At 40.9% G+C, this 24,956-nt stretch overlaps 1 protein-coding gene across 2 annotated transcripts in view; it reads right to left on the minus strand.

Moving 5' to 3' along the window:
- MCC (MCC regulator of WNT signaling pathway) overlaps positions 1-24,956 on the minus strand; it is a 301,701-nt gene that overhangs the window by 180,369 nt on the left and 96,376 nt on the right. The window contains exon 1 of one of the 2 annotated variants that reach the window (XM_054987478.1): positions 14,928-15,500. The exons of the other annotated variant lie outside the window; for it this stretch is intronic. Coding sequence (XP_054843453.1) covers positions 14,928-15,125 — 198 coding nt within the window. The 5' untranslated portion in view covers positions 15,126-15,500. Of the gene's footprint in view, positions 1-14,927; positions 15,501-24,956 lie in introns of those variants that run through there. 2 annotated transcript variants of the gene reach the window in all.

The raw sequence follows: 24,956 nt of genomic DNA on the forward strand, positions 1-24,956 counted from the left end.
AGTTAATGGTTCCTCATCTCTTGGAGAAGAGTGACAAGTAGAGTTGCTCAAGGATCAGTCCTGGGACCTGTTCTGTTCAACATTTTTATAAATGATTTGGATGAAGAAATAGAGGGAATGCTTATCAAATTTGCAGATGATACTAAATTGGGAGGGGTAGCAAATATGGTTGAAGAGTGAGTAAGGATACAGGATGATCTTGACAGGCTGGAAAACTGGGCTAAAACAAATAAAATGAATTTCAACAGAGATAAATGCAAAGTTCTGCATTTAGGAATGAAAAATCAAATGCATAATTATAGGATGGGGGAGACTTGTATGAAACCACATAGTAGTATTCCACTTTACTTTAGCTCACCGTATTTTAACATTTGTAAATTAGTATCTTTTACAGCCTGTTATTACACAGACGTGCTACAGAAAGCAGACTACAAGTAACAGATTTATAGTTATCAGTTATCAATGAACAGAAAGCAAGGACATTTGTTTGTCACCACAGCTGATATATCTCTGAATGAAGCACATGAAGTAGTACATATAAATAACTTTAGAAGCAACTAAAATTAGCTTGACAATCAAATAAAGAATCAAATAAAGAAATTGATTTGATGATGATGTTAAGTTCTCCACAGTGTCAAGATAAAAGTCCACATCTTGTCTTGCAAGCTGGCAGTAAGCCAAGAGAAGCTGGCAGAAAAATATTAATATTTAAGGATTCTGAGTAACTATTTATTTTGTTATTTCCTTCATTTATACTCCTTTTTATACATAATTTCCCTCTCTTCCATTTTATTCTCACAACACTGTGAGGAGATTAGGCTAAGTATGAGTGGTCTAGGGTCATCCAGCAAGCTTTCATGGAAGAGTAGGGATTCAAACCTGGGTCTCCCCTGATCCAAATCTGACATTAACACTGGCTGCCACCACTTCATCACAATACAGCTGGTAGTACAGAAACATACACTGATTTGAGTCTTAATACTTAGAATGTTAACCAATTTTAAAAAATAAATTGTTGGATTTCCAACTAAGGTAAGATTTTTTTTGTCACTTAAAAAAACCCTAAAGTAATAATTTATGGCCACGTAAATAGTGGGATGAACTTGCTTTGGGAATCTAGTTATGTGTGTTATGTTCCTCTCACACCACACATACTCAACTTTAATAAATATCCAGTCTATAGAGCGTTTTTCAAGTATACTTGCTGAAATTATTTTAATAGCAGACAGATAAATTACATAATCTTTGTCAATTTTTTTCATTAGGAGGTCTGGAGAAAAGCATTATCTGCACTGACAACATCTGGACATGAATCTTTTTGTAGTGCTTGTTTATTGATATGCAAACCTTAGCCATTCTGTGTGCTTGATAAGCAGCTTGCACAAGTCCAAAAATTATTTTAAATTATATTATTTGAAATTGTGCAATTTATCCTGAATACTAACACTAGTGTCATTCTGGAAATGACATACATGGATCATACCAGTAATGTTGCCTTTCAGCCAGACCCATTGGTGAATTTGCACACATGCTTCAGAATTATTTTCATTCTACCTGGTGTTCTCCATTAAGGTTAAAGACAAAATATACTAACCACACAATCCTAAGCAGAGTTACTCCAGTCTAAGGTCACTGATTTCAATGGGCTTAGACTGGAGTAACTCTACTTAGGATTGTACTTTAAGGATCAGACCGCATGGTTTCTAAACCACACACATACATACACACAAACAATGGAGGATGTCTGAGGGCAGAACTAGACATTACATACCAAATGTAACAGTAATCTTCCACTGTTGTTGCTTTAATAGCAGCCATGAAGATTCTAAATTTATCAGAAGCATGGTTAGTGAGAGGTGTACTCTCACTGCAAGACTGAATAATTCAGGAGTACTTTCTATTCAGATTGTAGGGATGTATCATAAGTAACAGCTCAGAGAGATAACTTGGTAAAGGACAGGGACTACAGATTAGTCTATTGGGTGCTGGACGTTGATGTAGATACTTTCCTGTTGGATAGTTCAACGTTGCTAAAGATGTCATATTAATTACTTATGCTTAAATTCAGAAAGGTTTCATCCACGTGTTCAGCTTTCTGCTACATTTTCATTTTTGCAGCTACCATACACTATTGTATCTGTTTCCACTAAAAGTTCTGTTGATCATGTATTTCACTCTGTGATATCCTAGCTAGTTGATTATATTGTATTCACTTGCAGTATTGTAATCAATGTTGGACCTCAGTGAGAAAGATGGACTAGAAAGAAACAACAATAAATTCTTAATCTGGTTTTTGTTTGCTCAAAACTGCAACCATTCAAGTACTTCCACCTCTGAGATATATAACAATCAACGTATTTTCCTCTAGAGGCAGAAAGCCAGAGTGTTTGCAGCGTATAGAAAAAAATGATCCATAAGGAGAGAGTTAAGCACTCCTTCACAAACTTCCCATTCCTCTGATGAAATCTGATGCTTCCATGACTGCTTATTTGGGGCGGGGGGGGGGGGGGGTCACGAGGAGGCTGATGTATTTATCTGCCATGTAATGACTTCATTAGCACTCAAGTGTCTACTCAATTTCTATCCTGTTTTCCTTGCAAGAAGCATATGTGTGGCACCCCACACATACGCTTTTATTCTCACAATAGCCCTGTGAAGTAGGTTAGAATGAAAAAGCGTGACTGGTCAAATATCAGCCAGTAAGCTTCATGACTGAGAAGGAAGCGACTCTCCGTATGTTATAAAAGAGGGATAGCGGGTATATACATGCCTTTTAACAAAGTGCAGGTAAGGCACATGTATTTTAAAAGGAAGTTTCCTCTTCACAATATATTTAAGTGTTCATAATTTTAGACAACTGCACATCAATTAGATCTTACTAAGTTAAGAATAATCAGGATTTGATTTAAACCATTTTAACATTGCTATCTAGACTTCCTGGCTACTCCTGATGAACTCCACCATAAAAATTTCCTACTTATATTCATTTTTCAAACTAGATAACTCTCTAGATGCTATTTCTCTCTGAGACTTTATTAACTGGGCAGTCCTGAACATATCAATTTAAAATGGAATAAACAGTACTAATATTCATTTCATTCAAAGGCAAGGGTTTTGGATTCATCTAAACAGATGAACACACTGTATTTCCATGAACATGGCATCAAATCATGGACATCTAAAATTTGAATCAGTATTAGATAGTTGTCTTTGCCACTTACATATGCTAAACCCATTGAATTAGGGATATGTAAACCTTGAAAGTACAGCCTCTCTTTTATTCCTATTTTCCCAGGCCATGCTACAGATTTCCAGGTGAAAATCCAGTTCACTGGTGAATGTTAAAAAGTTCTTACCTCATCTTTACTTCAATATTCAGGCAGGATCTGGATGCTGCCATCAAGTTGCTGAAAAAACAATCAGCCTTGCTGCTGAAGAGGTAGTTGTGAAGAAGCACCTTCATATAGTGTTTAAGTGGCTCCCCTCTCAGATTCTGCCAATTTTGCCATGGTGATCCATGATCTGTTGGGATCTAAGGCAGCCTTTGGAGGTGTAGAAGGAACTTAACAAGGTGGAAAACATGGCAGCTCTCCTTTTCATAGGAGTGTTGCACCACGCTTTGACTACACTAGTATTGAAAGAGCCTAGATGGGCCCGTTTGTGGATGCCAATATATTTCTCTTGGTGGTGCCATAAGTTCTCCGACTGTGTCTGGCCTCAATCAAGACTCATTCCATTACTGTGATAGCCCCTACGCTTTGTTACAAAATTCTTCTGGCTTACCTCTTCCTTTCTATCATTTCAACAAACCTAAAAACATGTTCCCTTTTGGGTGGCTTTGATTGAAATGTACTGAAAATAACATTACTTTCATTATAGTAGTTTCTCATTTGTTTTAATGTGATTGTTGCCTTGATGTATTGTATTTTTCATTTGAGGTGCTACTTCAGAATAATCTGGTGAAGCAGCATATACATGTTTAAATAAATAAAATCAAAACTCTTGATTTCAGTTAAATGCCTCTGGTGTTTTCCACCATCTACCCTTTGCTCAGTCTTGCTGCTTTGCAGGTTTTGCCAACCTGCTCTCATTCATGTGTGTTCTGTAAGACTGTATATTATTTGGCATAAAAAGAGTTAAAATTTGCATAATACATAGGGCCTGTGGAGCAACATTAACATAAGAATAAAGATTAGTATTAAAAGCCTGAAATGCTACAATAATGTAGATACTGGGAGTGCATCCAACACATATTTATCTCTCATAAACCAGTCCCCAAACCTACAATTCTTTTGATGTAAGAGCACTAGAATTTTCAGATCAGAATCTGGAAGTTATGAACGAGAATATTTAGTCGGATTAATCAAACATTTGACCCAAACTGATCAATCAATTACAGGTTTAGTTGATGGATCTACCCATTAAAATTTACGTACCTACAAATCACACTGCTTGAAGAGAGGAAGGCTTTTGAAAATTCTTTTGATTTCAGGTCTTGAGCCAAATAATGCAGGCAATGTGAACAGCCCAGATTACTCATCGATGCCAAGTTGTTAATGGATACCAATATATGGCATTGTGGCTGCAGCATGATTTGGAACCTGCTAGGGAACATATTATACGGACATGGCTAAAATGGCAAATAACCACAGCAAGCAAAACAAAGATTCTTTAAGCCAATAAGAATGATTCTTCTGTTTGACAAATGTATTGCAAGGAGGACCTTAGAATGCCTTTTTAATTATACAGAATCTAATGAGTTCATAAGGTGTATTACAGCTTCCCTCAAACATATGAAACATATACAACAGATAATCAAATATGTAAATCTGATTCAGATGGAAAGGTACAAGTATCATCCTTTATGTATGTTCTGAGCAAAGCACTGCATGACATCTCTTTTCATCTCAGTGGGGGGGGAAACCCTCCCTTTTTATAAACGATACTCAAAATAAGTAGTAGGCAACTTTGCCAATGTCCTTAGAAATTTCATGAATTAAGATCTGGTGACTTGTGGGGAAGTCACAGTTGTGCTGATTCTTCCCACACTGCCACCAATATTATGAGAGGCCAAGGTCCAAGCTGCAGCTCCTCTTGGGGCCAGTGTCAACCAGTTTCCCAAGGACTAACACTGACTTGGGGAGGACCTGCAGTGTGGTTTCTTCCCACATAGTTCAGGACTTCATTTTAGCAGCATAGCAGTTCCCACACTGCTGGGAGTAGCATGAGGGCAGGGTAAGATGATTTACTGGTTTCAAACATGGAACACTTAGATCAGTGTTCTAGGGCTGCTCTTTCATTTCTAGGTAGCACAGGAGGCTACTTGCATGAGACTGTACAAATTCACAATCATATTTTAAAGTTGACAGTATAATTGTATGTCAGCAAGCAACAGCAATTAACAGTTCACATCCAAAGGATACAAAGATTGCTGTAAGTTTACAGAAATACCAATACATTAAAAGCACTGGATTCACATCCACCAACATTTCTGTATGATAAATCACGTAGTTTTGCTGTTTAAGAAGAGGCCAAGAATGTAACTACTGTAAAATAGATTCAGAATGGATACCAACATGAGAAGGGTTTAATTTTCTGTGCAAAATACTCCCAATTATAATCTGATCCAGAATTTTAAATAGACTATTTTTCATTACAAAAAACCATGACAGACAAGCTTAACAGTACGATGAAGGACAATACAATATACCTGCAGCTTTTTTTCAGGCTGAAATACATACAAAATCTGTTTTCAGTTAAGGCATTACAGTTTTTTTTCCTGTACGCCACATCACTTTAAACAAGTAAAATCATGTCTTGGAAAGAATTCAGAAATACTCATCAGGCTTGGAAAAATAAATTGTTTGCTAACTGAACACATCCCACTCTGTTCTTACTAATATTTGTTCTAATCATGGTTCATCTAATGAGCTACATCCATGACTTGCAGCTAATAGGGTTACTTAAAACTTCAGAAGGTGCCCCCCCCGCCTCTCCCAATGTCTAGCAGCCATGAGCAAAAATTGGTTTCTCTTATCTATGACGTTATTATACAACATGTCACACAAACCTGGAAAACTATTTTTCATTCTTATATGAACCTGCCATATTTTTGGTCATGCAACCTTTCCCTCAAACGTCTCTTCTTTTCTCCCAAAATCAAGAGAACTTCAGAATTTTTCACAATTAATCCTATATTTTCTTACATTCTCTGTTTTATAAAAGCAAAGGGAAAGTCAGAACTAAGAGGGTTGCATGACTAGTCAGGTATTCTAAATTGATTGGGTATTGTTTCATAAAAAACTATTATCAAATATTCCATGACCTCAAAAATGTCACTTTCTACCAAGGGCAGGAATGAGGCCACAGCAGGAAAGAGCAAACCTAGCCCTTAATGACCACCTGTTGTATTGGCATCTCCAAACAGTAAAAGTTGGCTTGCTGCCTGCTTATACACCAGCCTTTAAACATGTAGGATTTTTTTTTTCAATAGTTGCTGTCACTGTGCTTTAGTTCAATTTAAATTTGACTGGCTCCTGCTATTCTAGGAAAAATATTCAAGAAAAGTTCAATGTATTGTTCACATCTATGAATCCCTTATCAAAAATGGTTCATGTAACAGTAATTCATTACATTTAAGTAAAAAAATTTCATTGCTTCACAATTAACCAAAAATGATAATTGTAAAACTAAGTATGAACATTTGTTAATTGAAGTAAGCTGTTATTATAATGAAATTACTGCTTTAAATATTTGACCTAATCTTGTTTGACCAGGCAAATGGTCAACTGTACTCAGCATTATCACTTCACATGGTTTGTAACTTTCTTTCATTCTTTGGTTCTATCAGGGCATTAGGCTGCAGTCATATTTCATGATAAATCATGAGCTGCAGAAACCAGGGCCGTCGTCACACGGGCATAAATTTAGCGCGAAAATGGCGCAATTTCCTGGCAAATCCCCACCTTATTCCAACACTGATGAGAGTTTCTCTCTTCTACTTTGATCTTGATATTCGCGATATTATCCGTCTTAGTGTGAACGTCCCGCATTGATGTTTATCGCCTCGCCACGCCATAGGCCCATCCCTCCATCATTCTTTTCCGCTTCTCAATCCCAGAAGCCATTTCACGTGCGTCTCGAGTGCACCAAATTTTTTTTTTAAACAAAGGTCCCTATATTGCTATTGCGACATTACACAATAAAAGATTGCAAACTACTGAAGATAACAACTCAAACCGACTGAATTGCTCTAAGAGACCTTTTCCCTTTTACCCAAAACCATACTTCGAGAAAAAGGCTGTCTTTAGTCATGTTCAGGTTTAAGTTTTTAATTTTTTTTCTAGCAGTATAATGTAATAGTGATATAATGCATACTTTTATCTGCCCTTTTTGGCAGACAAAGGGCTATTTATGCAATTTTAAAATTGGAAAATAAAAGGGTCAACCAATGTTCTGGCCACTCCATGGGCGGGAAAACTGGGCAACCTATCAGGCTCGTTCAGGGTTGGGCTACTGTCATGTTTATATAATGAAATGTGAGGATCCTCCCTCACTGGCACCCTCTCCTGAGGGTGCCATCCTACCAGCTCTCCAGGCAGGTGTCCTCCGGCCTCAGATGGGCAGGGAAGGGGGTTGCACCACCCTGTTCCTTCTCCTGCCCTGGGAGTAGCAGTGCGCTCCAGCTGTCTCTCCCTCCAAAATCCTCCTCGGCCTTCACAGGAACCTGAATGTAAAGGCCTCCCCTGGCCCCACCTCCCTGGCTCTGGCCCCAATCGTCACCCCGTCTCCCTGACTGGCCCTGCTCCCAGCCTATCTGATAGGAGGGCTGGGTAGACTCTGTAGTCTCCTGGCCCGACCCACTCCATCCCCACCTAGGGTGTGGCATTTGGTCTGCTCTCTGCCTGGCTCGCCCCTGCTGCTTCTGAACCTTCCCCAGTGGCTCCCTTGGCATCTTGGGGCCTGCGCCTGCCTGACTTGTGCTGATGGCAACCTCCCGTGAGCCTGGATGAAGTGGAGCCATCTGGGCAACTGCAGGAGACAGGTGAGTCTGTTGAGTGGCTGCAGGCTGTTCCCCAGAGTTGTGCCTGGGCGTCAGCTGCAACTGGCCTAAGGGTGGGAGAGGCCTGGAGGCCTGTAGGGGCTCCTGCAACTGAGGTACTGCCAGAGGCTGTGCTGCAGGATCTAAAGGGGGTGACTGCTGCTGCAGGGCTGGTGGTGAGGGTGGACAGAAGGCCGGTGTCGCCGGACATGAAATTTCGTTATAGCAGAATTATACGGAAAAAAATTTTTTTAAAAGGGGGAGGAGTTGATTCTGCGCCCATTTGAGAGAACGGCACAGAGCACTAAGGTGTGAACAGCTGGAAGCGCGAAGAGGCACGAGGTGACGGAAGGAAACATTATGGTGCCGATAGCAATGAGGACACTATTTGCTGGAAATTTAACGGAACAGATGCCCGTGTGACGACAGCCCAGAACTGTACTTGACTCCCTGCCCACCTCCCACAAGAAATTCCAGATGGTGTCCTGAGTACCTATAGACTGCCTAACTACCATCACCTGTTCATGGTGGACTGCAGCAATGGGACAGGTCAAGCCTCTTAGAAATCTTCATGTTGCCATCAGCAGGGGGTGGCACACTTGCCACTTTACAGTTTCATCTGCAGTTCTATATATTTTAGAATTAGATGGACAACAAAAAATAGGAGGCTGACTGAATCCCCAACATAGCTGCCCTAATGACTATTTCAAGTGGATAACCATGTTGGTCTGTAGTAGAAGAGCAAGCCTGGGGTCCAGTAACACCTTGAAGACCAACTAGACCCAGAACTCCCTTCTCCAAATACAAGGAGTGGAAAAAAGGAAGGAGTCCTTATAATCCAGACAGATGGTGGGAGGGGTATTGTAAATTTGAGTTGCATTTGGTTTCATAGGTTGCAAGTTATGCAACCCTGTTTAGAGACTTCACTCTGATCCCTTACAGGTCCTCTCCTACCACATAAGTTCATTCCATTTTTTAAAACAAAGAAATGAGCTATTTGTTTATGGGCTTACTGCACATGAGCGTTTTTTTTTAGTAATTTTGCTTTGGAACATTTTAGTGTTGATATATTCAATAAATATAGTTATGAATTGAGGGGTTTTTTGGTCTCACCACATCTCCTCCCTTCTGAAAGCCCTGAGCCACACAGAAAAGCTTCTGCAAATCACACTGCAGTAAACAGACAGGTACAGGGTAACGTGCTTGGAGGGGAGAGGGAGACGATTCAGGAACTGCCAGTGATATTCAAACGCTGCTTGCTAGGATATTCTGAGCAAGTCACATATTCTTTTTATTTTTATATATATATATACGTGTGTGTGTGTGTGTGTGTGTGTGTATTGTTTTTCACATATACATAGAAGAAACATGAGCCAGTTATCATTATGCTTGCCTATATCCATTATCTAGTTCTTCACCTCCTGTATTTCATCCTACTACATCTTTAACTGTGAATTCTATTGTATCATATATTATTACCCTTAATATTACATTACATTACATTTAATCATTATATTTATTTGTCATCCATTTGTAGAAGGGATCCCATGGTGTGGAAAAGTCTTCTTCCATTTGACCTTTCATTAGCGAAGTTAATTTGTCCATTTCCACAGTTTCCATTACTTTCACTATTAACTCTTCTTGCTGTGGAATTCTTTGTTGTTTCCAGTAAGTCGCTAATAAAATTCTAGACACCGTTACTATATGAATTATCAAATGTTTTTGCTCCTTGCTCATATCAGGCATACAGTTTAGTAAAAAAGTTTCTGGTTTGAGAGGAATTAGCAAGTCACATATTCTCAAACTCTATGACAGGGTGGTTGTTGTGAGAATAGAAGAGAGATTAAAATAATGTAAGCCACTTTGGATTCCCAATGGGGAGAACGGTGGGATACCAATAAATAAATGTTTTTCATTCACTCTGCACTGCTTTCTCTGTATCCAGGAGGCTACATGGATTGTACAACTCAACAAATGTTGATTCAGACACCACAACAAATTTCAATAATCTATCAAGCAATAACCACTAGTCTGAAATTCTAACTTAGCATTAACCATGGCTTGCTGAACCACCAAAATGTATATGTCATAACAAAATAAGGTTTGATAAAACCATCATTTATTGTGATGTCTGAATAAAGCCATTATAAGTGATCAAAGGAGATCTCTTCATACAGTTGCAAATATGTTTCTCAACTACTGAAGGCAGCAAAGTTTAGGAGAATCACTAACCATTCAGTACACTCTGGAGAGGCTTCAGTGGAATTGTCTTGAACTAAAAAGGAAGCTGTAAATATGTTAATATTCCTTATTTATTTAAGATATTTGTATACTACCTCCTTGAAAGTACACCCCAAGAAGCACAGAATATTGGCAGTCAGTTCTTAGGATGAGGGCAGTTGAAAGAACAGAGGCAGACTGGGGAATGGACATGCTCAAATCCCTGAGAACTTACAGAGTCCTAATGGGGTAGATTTGGAATTTGTGTGGGAGAATTTCTAAATTGCCCCTCACTCCAGAATTCCTTTCAAGCCCCCATCTTCTGACTATATCTAACAGTGATGTGGGTGGCTTGTGACAATCATGAAAGCAGAAAAAGCAGAAAAACCAGATCACGCACTTACAAGAAAGGAATGAGTTTCTACATACCCTGTGGATTCCCCAGGTATACATAAAAAATGACTCTAAATCAAAAGAAAGAGTGCCCCCCACAGCCTAATAAATGCAGAATTTGGTAAAGAAAAGACGCACAGATTTGCGCAGGCGGGGAAGGCTGGAGCCACCTCTGTCTCCTCTGCTGCTGCGCGGCCCCGCAGGGCGGCAAGGAGGGCTGGAGCTGCTGGCCCTGCAACCACACTGCCTCCTCCTGGCCCACAGAGTGGCTGAGAAGGCCGGATCCAGCGGCGCGCGGCCCTGCAGGGCGGCAGGGAAGGCTGGAGCCGCCGCCGCTGCGCCATCACCTCTGTAGCAGCAGCTGCCTGCTGGGCAGCCGGGAAGGCTGGAGCCACCGCTGACATGACGCCGCCTCTACGATCGCAGCAGCAGAGCCAAGATAAGTAGGAGGGGCTGGGGCTGGGGGGGTGGGGGCCTGGGACTGGGAATTGTGGGGTTTAGGGTGTTTAAAGGGACCTGCCACTTGCAAGAGGCAGAGAAAGGGCCCTCTAAACTCAGCCTCGATGCTTCCCGAAGCAACCCAAATGCTTTGCAGAAGCTTTGATTTGGAAATCCCGAATCTTTACAAATCAGGTCCAATTCAGGTATTTTATCCAAATCAGAAACCTGACGTGCACACCCCTGGTGCTCTTACAATACCAAAATTACACAGAATACTACAACTATGATATTAATCAGAAGAAAAGAATCATAGGCAAAAAGAATCTTGACACGATCATGTCTTCACACTAATATTTTTTCCTATAATTTAATCACTGAAGCACAACAGTAGCAAAATTAAAAAGCTACAAACTTAAAACAAGTATGCACCACTAATGGTCTTTACAATTCAAGAGAGTTGGATTTGCTTATCATTTCAAAACTGACAGCCATAAAACTTCCTGCAGTAGTACGTTTACATCACGTATGTAACAGACCTGTTCAAATTTGCTTTAAATTTATGACTGTCAAAAAAAAGTTACTGACTTTTTCTATAGTTATTTCTTCCTGTACATTTTTTTAGTTGATTGATCTTTCTTGTTGTTTCTTAACTGACTTACATCCAAATATTTGTTGACTATAGCAAGTGTGAGCCTATTAACATTCCCAATCATGCATGCTGAGAGGCAGGAGCACCTTCTGTCTGTAATTCATTCTGAGATTAAATTAACAAATACTTTAAAAACTCATGTGAAAATCAAGCTACTTGTACTTAAAATTATGTTACTGGAAACACACGTGCAACAGGGTAGTATAAAACTAGGAGAACTCCTGCCAAAGCCAGTTCTTTCCATGACTGCAGCACTTCTGTCTCCTTGTGGCGAAGGGCATGCAACTAAAAAGTTTAAGAGAGCAATCACATTCAAAGTAGAGACAGAAGGAAGAGAAAGAGAAGCAGAATCAGTCCGAATGCTGAGAAGTAAAGATGGAGGAGGAGACAAGTAGCTATCCTGTCATGATGACACAGCAGCTTACAGATTTCAATAACCCACACAAAAGAAAGCAACACACACAAGACCAGAATTAACTAGACATTCATTGATTAGTAATCAAGTGATCCATACCTATAAGCTTTTTGCTACAAATTAAATTATTCAAAAAGAAGTGAGATACAGCTTAAAATCATGATTCCCACACATCATCCTTGAAACAAGTCTCCATTTTTAAAATGGGGGTGGGGGGAATCAGTATTCAACATACACTGGAGGTGACAAGAAATATCGTGAGGTTGATTAGAGTCACAATAAAATCAAATAAACTAATCCTATTCCTGCATAGTATAACTGTGGAGAAAGAACATTACATTTTTGTGTGTGGTAGATTTCATAAACATACTCTTCACATCAGTAATTCAACTGTTATGCATTAATTTGCAAAGCTACAACCAAAATAATGAAATGCAACTCCCCCCCTCAACCAGCTAAAAAAAAATCTATTAATGACCTGATATTCCAAGACTTCACTACCTACTGAGTTTTGATTTTTAGAATTCCAATTCTGACACAACATCATTGTTATAAATACTGATACACATCCCCAGTGCTGGGAAAGCAGCAGCAGCAGCAGTCACCACCACTAGTACAAGGAAAGGTCACTTACATGCATCCTAAATCAGGGCATACTTCCAGGAGACCCCACTGTAACAATCTGGTGGTGGGAAGTGCCGTCAAGTCATAGTTGACTTATGGCAACCCCTACTGGGGTTTTCAAGGTAAGAGACTAATAGAAGTGGTTTGCTACTGCCTGCCTCTGCAGCCCTCGTCTTCTTTGGAGGTCTCCCATCCAAATACTAGCCAAGGACGACCTTGGTTAGCTTCCAAGATTTGGCGAGATTGGGCTTGCCTGGGCTATCCAGTTGAGGGCATAACCATCCACTTCTCATGTATTTACCTGTTAAACTGACCAGCATTTAGATAACGCTACCCTGCTTGCTAAGTATAAGATTCTGCTTCACCATAAGATTTAGCAGCACAAACCACTGCTGGTGCACCCATGGCTAACACAGATTCTTAAAACTGGCGTACACAACTTTATCACAAGGGAGATATGACTGCATGAGAAGTACTCATGTTATTGTCCCATTTTTTAATTATTTTCTGTATACAGATGGGACTAAAGAAGCATGGAATGAACTGACAGAGAAGCAACAAGGATATAATTTTTTTAAAAAACATGTCCTTACAATAAGATAATATAATGTAAGAACTCTAACCTGATCTCAACTCTTATTATAGAAAGAATTTAAGGCTGCATTCATTTATGAATGGTCGTCACAACTGAATGCTACCTCGAGTAGATACTATACTGACACCAAAGTACATCTTATGCAACTTTCATTTTAAAATTATGACTTTAGCTTTTAAAAATTCAAAACACGACATACTTTTAAAGGAAGCAAATAGTCAGCACACTGCATTCTAGACAGCAGCAGTTCTGAACAAGGAAGATAGTTTTGGCCAAGGATGCTGGAGCAGACTAGAAAAGTGCCTGAAGTCTATATGCTAAACATACAGGTCTGAAGAACTTTTAACTACCACTGAAAGCTGTAATTATTTTCTTACTGCAAAATAAAGGCTTAATACAATACTGAAAAGAGAAACTGCATGATACAGGTCTACTACTGCTCCCCTCAGTCCTCTTCCTCTTCCTCACCAATCTCCCCACCCCCCTCCCAAACCTGACAGGAAGTAGTTTCCCTGGTACCTTAACTGGTTCAGGTCTGTTTCATGCAATATTCCTTTCTTGTCCAACAGCACAATAGCCAGAAATCCTAACACAGCAAGACCTCATCATCCACACAGCCTCCCCTCCTTTCTTTGAACACTTTATAAGCAAACACTACAGAATGAAATTTACATATTCAGGACAGACAGTTTAAAACATGGTATATGCATATGAAACATTCTTAAAACATTAAAAACTTAACGTGCACTCGGCTGTCTCCTGTGATTTAATTTCAAGGCATTTCAAAGCACTGATGATGGTGTACTCCATTACACCAAGAAAAAATAACTGATGATGGTGTACTCCATTACACTCAAAAGTCAACAAATCTCAGGAGTTATAAAGACATGGAGCTCAAAATACATGCACATTTACTCAGAAGTAAGTCCTACTGCGTTCAAGAAGACCATTCACAAGTAATTGTTTATAAGATTGAAGCCTTATTTAGAAAATTCTGGAAATGCTTAGGAATCTGACAGCAAACACAATATAAATTTGTACCAGCTAAGGTAAGGTTTAAAAAGCAATTCTTTGTCACCAAGAAAAAATAACTTTGCAGGACTTATTACTTCTGTCAGGTAAAACTATTAATATTTCACTTACTCTTGCCTTAATGCAATCACCTCTGTCTTAATACTTGTTTTTTATTCCCCATTCTAAATTAGCTACTATCTGCTTGATTTAAGCTGGGATCTCTCTGCTTGTTTTACCTACTGCGGAAAGGAATGCTGTGTGAAAAACACTGTGCTGGGGGTGGGGGAGATTCCTTGCAGCAGGATGCCAAGAAGGGGGGGGGGGAAAACCCTCTGTACAGTTGCAAGCATTTGTTTTTTACCACTTAATCCTTACGACTCAATCTCATAATTTCCAAGGAACACTGCAAGTTGGAACAAGGCACATACATCCATTAATCTTTCATTGCCTCCAGAGTGGATACTCAAAAAGGGAGTCTTTATTCCAAAAACAAAATCAAATCAGCATGAAAAAGGACAACACTGAAACCTCTTACCTCACTCAGCTCTGCAGAGGAGTCATTTCCATATTTCATGGCAACTCCAGAATTCATGATGAGACTTTCCAGGGCTTGACTGCTTTCTATGGATATTAAGGTTTCCAATCCTTGTTCCAAAAGATTCAACTCTCCCTTCTTCTCTGAGGGTTTCCTGTCTTGCACATTTTGCTCTAGACAGCCATTTTCATTCAACATTTGGACAGTCTAAAAATTAACAATGCACAGGGACTCCTAACAACAGGCAAAAAACTGGTTGTCGTTTCACAAACAATCCATCGCTGCAAGTTACTCATTAAAGCACTGCAGAGTGCATGGCGAGACAGAGCACAGACAGGCTGTAATGATCTCCTGGCTACTAAAACTGCTTGGGAGAGCCAGGCTTCAGCTTCATGCCTTTATTCTTCCCCTCAGCTAGATCGGAAAGCATCTCCCAAAGAAGTTCAAAGCATTTGGAAATATTTGGGGAACCTCAAACTGGCTCTCTCGCGCACCAGCACAGAGCCCTGGTTAGGTCCTATCAGGAGGTAGGAAAAGAACAAGGCGCGGACCTATCCTGCTGTTCATGCTAAAGTTTCCCCTTCCAGGGAGCCTGGAGTTGTAAGTGGTTTATGATCAAACACAGCTGTCTTGCTGCTGGCTACAGGGTGCATGGAAGGGGCGGTACCAAAGGGAGGAGGGGCTGAGAGGAGAACAGGAGGGGGAAGGAGACAGAACACATGCTACAGAAAGCTCAGTTCGGAACTGCAGGCACATTTCCAGCGTTTTGAATGCTAATTAAAAATTACTATACAAAGTACAAAGCAAAATAAAGTGTCACTTGTGTCACCTTGATGCCAGTTCTACCATTTCAATTAAATGACCTTCCCTTTTGTGATTCAAAAGGAAGCTACTACAGAACTAAGCTGCTCAATTAAAATTTTACAAGCATGGAAGGCAGATATTACCGGACTGTTTTTCAAACAGCTTGAATGCTGCACCTTAGAAAGAAGCCAAGAACTTAAGTAATGCTAGTTCTTAAAAAACGAGTCAAGCACTTCAAATAAGGCTACAGAAATTGTGACACCCCAACTTCCACTAGAGATAACAACTCCTACAAAATGCCAATCAGTATTATGTAAAGGTACTGTATCCAGAGAGTACTGGATCCAGAGTAGGGTTGCCAGCCTCCAGGTGGTAGCTGGAGATCTCCCGGAATTATACCTAATCTCCAGGCCATAGAGCTCAGTTGCCCTGGAGAAAATGGCTGCTTTGGAGGTTGGGCTGTATGGCATTATACTCTGCTGAGATCCCTTCCCTCCCCATCTCCTGTTTTCTCCAGGCTCCACTCCCCAAATCCCCAGGAATTTCACAAACCGGACCTGGCAACCCTAATCCAGAGATCTCTGCAACAGGAACTATTGTATTCATAAGCAGTCACAGTTGTAATAATGTTACAAAGCTAACCTTTACTAAAGGTTACTTTCCCAAACACACATCACATGACAAACATTCCTTGTGCCACAAAAGTTGAAGAGCAGATGGTTTTTAAACCCACGGTGGTCTCCAATCACACTGCTCTCAAATATTCACTGCAAATTAAAAACATACTTCTAAAATACAGTAAAGCCACTTCCAACTTCTGCTTCATGTGACTGGGGGCGGGGAGCAATACTATTGTCACCAAAAAGTAACTAAACTATGACACAACAACCTCCTTCTCCTAAACTGGTTGCGCTAGATTATACAATCCTGTGTGGGCAATATGGAACTGCCCAGCTACTAGGAAAATTATGCTGAGTAGGAAAAAATAAGAAATGAAAATAATAGTCTGCATTATATAGTTTAAAAAATAATCACACACGCCCAGTAGTAAGTAGCATCATAACGCTGCATAAAAAGTCATAAAATGGGTGCATCCCTTCTCTCACCGATATCTAATGTCTGTAACAAAGTGAGAATGTCAAGCAGCGCTGAAAAATACAGTATGTGCTCTTATCTTCTTCAGCAGAGTTACACAGTTTAATTTCCTGCATGCTATCACAAGTCATTCCTTTCATAGTAGAGACACTGGATGGAAAATCACACCACTAACAGTGCAATCCTATTCAGAATTACTCCAGTCTAAGCCCATTGACCGAAGTAACTCTGCTTAGGATTGCACTGTATAATACTGATTTGATCAAATGAGAAACTCTAGCAGTTAGCTGCTAGACAATTTTTTTAGAAGCTTCTCTTCCAAGGTTTAAGAAAAACAGCATTCAAGACTCACACCACCCTAAATGTGGTTACGTAAAAATGGGTACCACTGATTTCTTAGGAATATTTAGGCTCTTTATGTAAGGGATATCTTACTTAAAGCGTTGCCCATGTCAAGCTGTTAGCAAGCACTTCTACCACAGACAGAACTGACTGTTTCATACACACACAGGTAAACAGCATTTTTCAACTACCTGCAACTGTACAAGTGAAGTATGGTCCACGTATGTAGCAGTGGCTGAACTTTGAGAGAGGCAGGGAGCCAAAATCAGTCAAGCAGCTGTATCAAATCAACCAATTGTTACATTGGCTCTAAATTCCAAGTAAGATGTCAGTTATATATTACAAATATGACAACATTCAGAGAAACAATAATTCATTAGCTGGTAACTCTTGTTATATGGATATCAAGTATCTATCATTATCTTTGGTCTCTTTACACTAGCACTGTTTGTTCAATAATCTGTATCATTACTCCTCTCTCCTACAATCTCTTTCTGCCTTCCTTGCCATCCATCATGCCTGGACTTTCCTGGGAAAATTTTCCAGGAAAATAAGATAAACTGGTGTTTATCTAACTGCTACCAAGCACACAGAATGAGCCCCACTGCTGAAATTTTAAAATTAAGTGCCGTTTGCTGCCTAAAATTCCAGAATCACTGAAATAAAAGCAGCAGTTCAAAATATCTTTAAAATATAATGATTCAAGCGGGGAACCCTCAAGGACATCTCATTTCCCCTGCCCTACTAGTTCCTCTTTCCCTTCCCTGAAAGTCCCCATACTTTTTTCTCCTTCCTTCTCTCTCCTCCCCACTTTAGCCAATCTACCTTTATCTGTCCTGTCTTCAGCTTTCCCTCCTTCCCTTGCCCTGGCAGCAACTACCCAGGAAAATTATGGCCCAATTGTATATTGCTGGCTGCCAGGCTGTGTTGCATAGCGGGGAACCCACAAGGACTTCTGTATCCCCCTCCCCTCACTATTTCTTCTTTCTCCTCCTGGCATCCCCCCATATCCTCACCTTTCTCTGTTCTTTCGCCCCCCCACCCCACCTATTATCCTACCTTCTGACCCTCATCTTCAGCTATATTTGCTTCACTTATACCCCACCTTCAGGGACCTGAAGTGGCTTACAACATTGATCTCCTCATCCTTCATTTTATCCTTGCAACAGCAGCCCCGTGAAGTACGTTAAGATGAGACAGAGTGACTGGTCCAAGTCCTCCGCTAAATTATATGGCAAAGTGGGGATTTAAACCCAGGTTTCCCAGACCCTGGCCTGCCACTCTAACCACTATACAACACTGGTTTTTGTGGGGTAGCTGCTGTTGAATGATAGCAAGCAGCTGATCCCAGATGAATACTGGAACTCAAGTGGCAGCTAGTTGCCTAGTGGTTACTGCCAGGAGTGGCCCTGATGAGTCTTCCCTCTAAAGTCAAAACAGGTCTGAAAGGGGGCTGATTCCCTTCCCTGCCTGTTAGTGACAGAAACCAAGACTTCAACGGGCAATAATGTTGTAGTTGCCCAGCAACGGCCACAGAGGACATACATTTCTTAAAGCTTTTATTATTAGTGTATTTTATTATTAGAGTATTTTTTAATTTTAAAAAATGTAATAAATGTAAAAAAATAGTGTAATAAAAGGTGCTGCTTTTATTATTAGTGTATTTTAAAAAAGATTTCACTGCAAACCTGGGGCTTTTCTCATGCTTGTAGAAAGATGCCTCCTGTCTGTTCATGGCACAAATCTCTGGATTTAAGTATCCACAGATTTGGCAGTGTTAAGAATTAGATATGATGATGTTGATGATGATGATTTGATTACATAACAACTTTTGTGACTGCCTCAGGGCAAAATAATACCATATCTAGTTGCTTGTGAGAAATCCAAGCCCCCTGCATTTATAAAGACTAGAAATCTTTTTTTCAACAGCCTTTAAAGCAAACAGTTTCGGAGCACTCATATTTTTGTATACACAATCAAGTTATGATATATGTAATTTGATCAGTGAGTTGCCATTAGCCTTTTTTCTTTGGTTATAAATACAGTAACTCTTGAGAGATCTTGTATTATTTGGGACGGAAGATTACTAAAATCGGCAGACTGTTTATTCTGCTTAATAGTCCTAGCACCTGGTCAGTTAATTTGTCACTTTGCTCCTGCCTTCAGAGGTGATGAAGGTAGAAAGCAACCAGACACAGATATTTTGCAGTAGCAGCACCTATCTTATAGAATGCCCTTTCTCTCTGTTACTTTCTTTTAGGCACCAGGCCAAAACATTTCATTCACCCAGGCTTTTAATTAAGAGATTGATCTTTTAACACTATTTTAGGTTGGAAATGTTATTTTAATCCTGTCAGTGGTCTATTTTAATGGTCTATGTTTTTATGCTGGATTTTAATTAATATCTTTTAATGTTTTGTTTTTGTTTTTATTTAGTAAGCCATCTCTGGCAGGTTTCTATAGAGGTGGTGTTAAAAAAAATTCTGAAGAGTAAATGAATCTAACTAGCTCAAGTAAGACTGGATGGCAGAAGCAGTTGGTACAACAAGAGTTAGTATTGCTTTGCTATAGTACATTGCAGTTGGTACAACAAGAGTTAGTATTGCTTTGCTATAGTACATTGCTGTCATTGGCAGCACAAAAAAGGTAAGCAGAATCATCAATAAAGCAATTTCTGCCACAGTTATTTAGAACAGGCACTATGTGGACATCTCAAGCGCCCTTATCCTGTTCTGCTGATTCTGGGTTCCTTTGTCCCCATGGAAATCCTCATCAAATCAAAGTTACTTCCCATTAATATCCTCTATGAACCTAACAACCTACCTCTGGAGCATTTAGAAGCTTCACAGAGAAATGGACTATTTGTTCTTACAGAAAGGAACAAGAGACAACTCTGAAAACAAACAAAGCCATGTGTTGGAGGATGGGTTCCCACGATCACATACTAAATCAGAGGTATGTTACAGAAATTACATACTTACACTTTACAATATATAGTGACAAACTCAGCCAGTGGCAGAACTCTAGAAAAACCAGAGTATGATCAGCCTTATATGTCTCAGTGAGGCAGTCATTCAGCTGGATGGTTGCCTCTCTCTCTGGAAGTATTTTAATAAACCAGCTGGGCTCCTGATCAGTTCACTTGCCCGTCTCCTGAAGAGGGGCACACACAGCCTGGAACTGGCAATCCAGCACATCAGTAACAAAGTCAAATGATCCAAGAACATCAGCTATTTGAAGTTCCACATATAACGGGTACAGTATCTCAAGGCCAAGCTACAAGTGACGAATGACACTTGAACGGCAAGTGTATTTCTCCCTGTTCACTTGCCCTCCACTCAATCCACTTGCCGTTCAAGTGTCATTCGTCACTTGTAGCTTGGCTCTAAGTCTTAATTCTTTTGTGGTCCATGTTCCTTATGCAAACATTGTCCCTTACATAATTTCTATGTTCTCTATGCAAGCATAAGAATTCCAAATTTTGAGTTTTCTGCAGGAGAATCTGAGTTGGGTCTAGAGATGGGCACGAACAACAATATGAACAAAAAAAAACCACAAAAAGCCCAATGTGCTGTTTGTGAACAAGCTGTTTGTGAGGCCCCATTCTAAACGAACAGGTGGTCGTTGCAAGCCTTGTTTGTTGCTGTTCGTCAAGCCAGACAGTCTGGCACCCGCAATCAATTCCCTTGGCAACTTAGGCAGGGATTATCTGAACTCTGTCTGAACTCCTGCTGTTGCCCTGGAAACCTCAATCTAAGTCCAATTTAGCTTGATAGGCAGGTCTTCCTTTCAAGTGTGGAGCTCCAAATTTGTTACAACAAGGGAGTAAAGACCAGGGGGGCTCTGACTTTGCAAACAGTGGAGAAACAAAATTGAAAAGAGTCCAGTAGCACCTTAAAGACTAACCAACTTTACTGTAGCATAAGCTTTCGAGAATCACAGTTCTTTTCATCAGATGCGTGGAGGGTAAGAAGAAACTGGTCAGATATATAGGTGGAGAGGGGAGGGAGAAGTAGATGCAAACAGTAGCTTCTGATAATGGGATCAGTTGGCTTCTGATAATGAAATCAGTTACTTCTGATAATGAGATAACCATTCATAGTGTCTATTCAATCCAAGCCTGACTGAATCAAATTTACATATGAATTCCAACTCAGCAGCTTCCCGTTGAATTCTGTTTTTGAAAGGTTTCTGTTGAACTACAGTGACCTTTAAGTCCTTGATGGACTGTCCTGGTAGACTGAAGTGTTCTCCCACTGGTTTCTGGATGTTGCCATTTTTAATGTCAGATTTGTGTTCATTTATTCTTTTGCACAGAAGTTGGCTGGTTTGTCCAATGTACAGTGCAGATGGACATGGTTGGCACATGAGGGCATATATCACGTTGGAGGATGAGCAGCTGTAAGAGCCAGAGATAGTGTAGTTGACACCATTGGGTCCTGTAATTGTATTTCCTGGGTAGATATGAGGGCAGACCTGGCATCTGGATCTGTTGCAGGGTTTGGTACCTGTGCTGGTGACTCTGCTAGCCAATTCATGGTTGTAAGTGAGAAGTCATTTAAGGTTTGGGGGCTGTCCTTAGGCAAGGAGAGGTGTTCCACCCAGGACTTGTGAGAGATAGGCATCATTTTCCAGGATGGGTTGTAGATCACTGATGATACGTTGGATGGGTTTGAGCTGGGAACTATAGGTGACAACCAGTGGTGTTCTGTTGTTAGTTCCTTTAGGTTTGTCCTGGAGCAGGCTGTTTCTGGGTACTAGTCTGGCCCTGTCAATTTGTTTCCTCACTTCATTTGGTGGGGTACTGTAGCACCCAAAATGCTTGTTGTAAATCTCTTAAGTGGGAGTCCCGATCAAGAGAACTGGAGCAGATACGATTGTAACGTAAGGCTTGGCTGTAGACAATTGACCGAGTGCTACTGGACTCTTTTCGATTTTGCTACTACAGACTAACACGGCTAACTCTTCTGGATCTATGACAGTGGAGAGACAGTTTCTGTTGGCATTTTGATAGAGAGAGTGCATTGGAGCTTGAATTTTCTTTGTGTGTGGTGGGATAGGGATCTACCCCTTCAAGTTCCAGGGCTGCTGCCAGGCTCTGGGCCAAGCTATTATTTATTATTGGTACCTTTCCTGCTGCCTGCTCAGGTAAGGTTTCTGAGAGCGGGACCACAAGTGACGCCTGACACAGGGTGGACACTTGCCAGCTTCCCTCAAATTTTGATGGGAAATGTAGGCAGCTTGGCGGAATGTTGGACAAGTGACAGTTGAAAAGTCCATTGGACAGCAGTCAGAGAGTCAAGCTGCAAGACCAGGATGCCTACATTTCCCATCAGAACTTGAGGGAACCTGACAAGTGTCCAACCTGTGTCAGGCGTCACTTGTGGTCCCGCTCTGAGAGTGGTGCAGTAGGGATCTACCTCTTCAAGTTCCAGGGCTGCTGCCAGGCTCTGGGGCCAAGCTATTATTTATTATTGGTACCTTTCCTGGTGCCTGCTCAGGTCAGGTTTCCGGGAGTGGTGCAGTAGAGATCTTGATTTGGATGATGGCTGGAGGAGAGCCTGCTGGCCCCCACGAACAGCGAACCACGAACATATTTCGTGAACAGGGCCATGTTCGTGGTTGTTCGTGAGTCCCTGTTCGTGGATGGTGGATGGCAACAAACAACGAACATCATGTTCTTTTTTTTTTCCTGTTCATGCCCATCTCTAGTTGGGTCTCAAAGCCAATGCTGGAGCAGTTCTGATATCTTCTGTGGTTAAGAGGCTCTGCATATTTCATAAGGACCAGGTTATTCTTTATCTTGAGCTCTCAATAATCCTTAATCAAAAAGAGTCCAGTAGCACCTTTAAGACTAACCAATTTTATTTTAGCATAAGCTTTCGAGAATCAAGTTCTCTTCGTCAGATGCCTGATACAGAGACTGGACAAACACAGAAGAGCAGAGGGAAGAGGCAATTAGGGGGGGAGGGGGAGGGAGCAATCAAAACATTCCTTTGCTAGTATATGTAAACATCTCCTTTTGGTGTGTGTATCAGTTGGCTTCAAAGGAGTTTGCCCTGTTAGTTTGTAGAAGCCAAACAGCTAGACCATCCAATTCCAATGCAGTATGGGCCTTCGATAACCACAGCTCTCACTGCCAGATGCATCTGACAAAGAGATCTGTGGTTCCCGAAAGCCCACGCCAGGTACCACTGAGCTCCCCCAGACCCCACCTCTGTAAAGGAAATCTGTTACCTGTGGTAATGTGATAACCATTCATAGTCCCTATTCAGTCCCAGCTTGACAGAGTCAAATTTGCATATGAATTCCAGTTCAGCAGCCTCCCGTTGGATTTTGTTTTTGAAAGGTTTCTGTTGAACTACAGCGACCTTTAAGTCTTTGATGGAATGTCCTGGTAGGTTGAAGTGTTCTCCCACTGGTTTCTGGACGTTTCCATTTCTAATGTCAGATTTGTGTCCATTTATTCTTTTGCGTAGAGGTTGGCTGGTTTGTCCAATGTACAGAGCAGAAGGACATTGTTGGCACATGAGGGCATATATCAGATTGGAGGATGAGCAGCTGTAAGAGCCAGAGACAGTGTAGTTGATGCCATTGGGTCCTGTAATTGTATTCCCTGGGTAGATATAGGGGCAGAGCTGGCATCTGGGTCTGTTGCAGGGCCTGGTACCTGTGCTGGTGACTCTGCTGGCTGATTCATGGTTGTGAGTGAGAAGTCGTTTAAGGTTGGGGGGCTGTCTGTAGGCAAGGAAAGGTCTTCCACCCAGGGCTTCTGAGAGAGAGGTATCATTTTCCAGGATGGGTTGTAGCTCACTGATGATACGTTGGATGGGTTTGAGCTGGGAGCTATAGGTGACAACCAGTGGTGTTCTGTTGTTAGTTCCTTTAGGTTTGTCCTGGAGTAGGCTGTTTCTGGGTACTAGTCTGGCCCTGTTGATTTGTTTCTTCACTTCATTTGGTGGGTACTGTAGTCCCAAAAATGCTTGTTGTAAATCTCTTAAGTGTGAGTCTCGGTCGAGAGCATTGGAGCAGATACGGTTGTAACGTAAGGCTTGGCTGTAGACAATAGACCGAGTGGTATGTTTAGGGTGGTAGCTGGAGGCATGTAGATATGAGTATCGGTCTGTTGGTTTCCGGTATAAAGTGGTATTTATTCGTCCATTATGTAGTTGTACAGTGGTGTCCAGGAAGTGTACCTGTTGTGTAGAGTGGTCCAGGCTTAGGTTGATAGTAGGGTGAAAGTTATTGAAGTCTTGATGAAATCTCTCAAGAGCTTCCTTCCCATGGGTCCAAATGATGAAGATATCATCCAGGAATCTTAAGTATAGTAGTGGTTCCAGTGGATGGGAGCTGAGGAAGCGTTGTTCCAAGTCCGCCATGAATATGTTAGCATATTGTGGTGCCATGCGTGTGCCCATGGCTGTGCCATTAATCTGTAGATATAAGTTGTCACCAAATTCGAAGTAATTGTGAGTGAGTACGAAGTGACAAAGTTCAGTGGCGAGGTGTGCTGTGGTTTTGTCCAGGATAATATTCCGTATGGCTTGCAGTCCATCCGCATGTGGGATATTGGTGTATAAAGCCTCCACATCCATGGTTGCTAGGATGGTGTCATCAGGTAGGTTGTCAATGGACTGTATTTTCCTGAGGAAGTCAGTGGTGTCCCGTAAATAGCTGGGTGTGCTGGTGGCATAGGGCCTGAGGATAGAGTCCATGTATCCTGAGACTCCTACCGTGATAGTGTCTCAGGAAGAGTTCGCCACTGAACTTTGTCACTTCGTACTCACT

Source organism: Eublepharis macularius, chromosome 8 (assembly GCF_028583425.1).
Source record: "Eublepharis macularius isolate TG4126 chromosome 8, MPM_Emac_v1.0, whole genome shotgun sequence".
NCBI classification, from domain to species: Eukaryota; Metazoa; Chordata; class Lepidosauria; order Squamata; family Eublepharidae; genus Eublepharis; species Eublepharis macularius.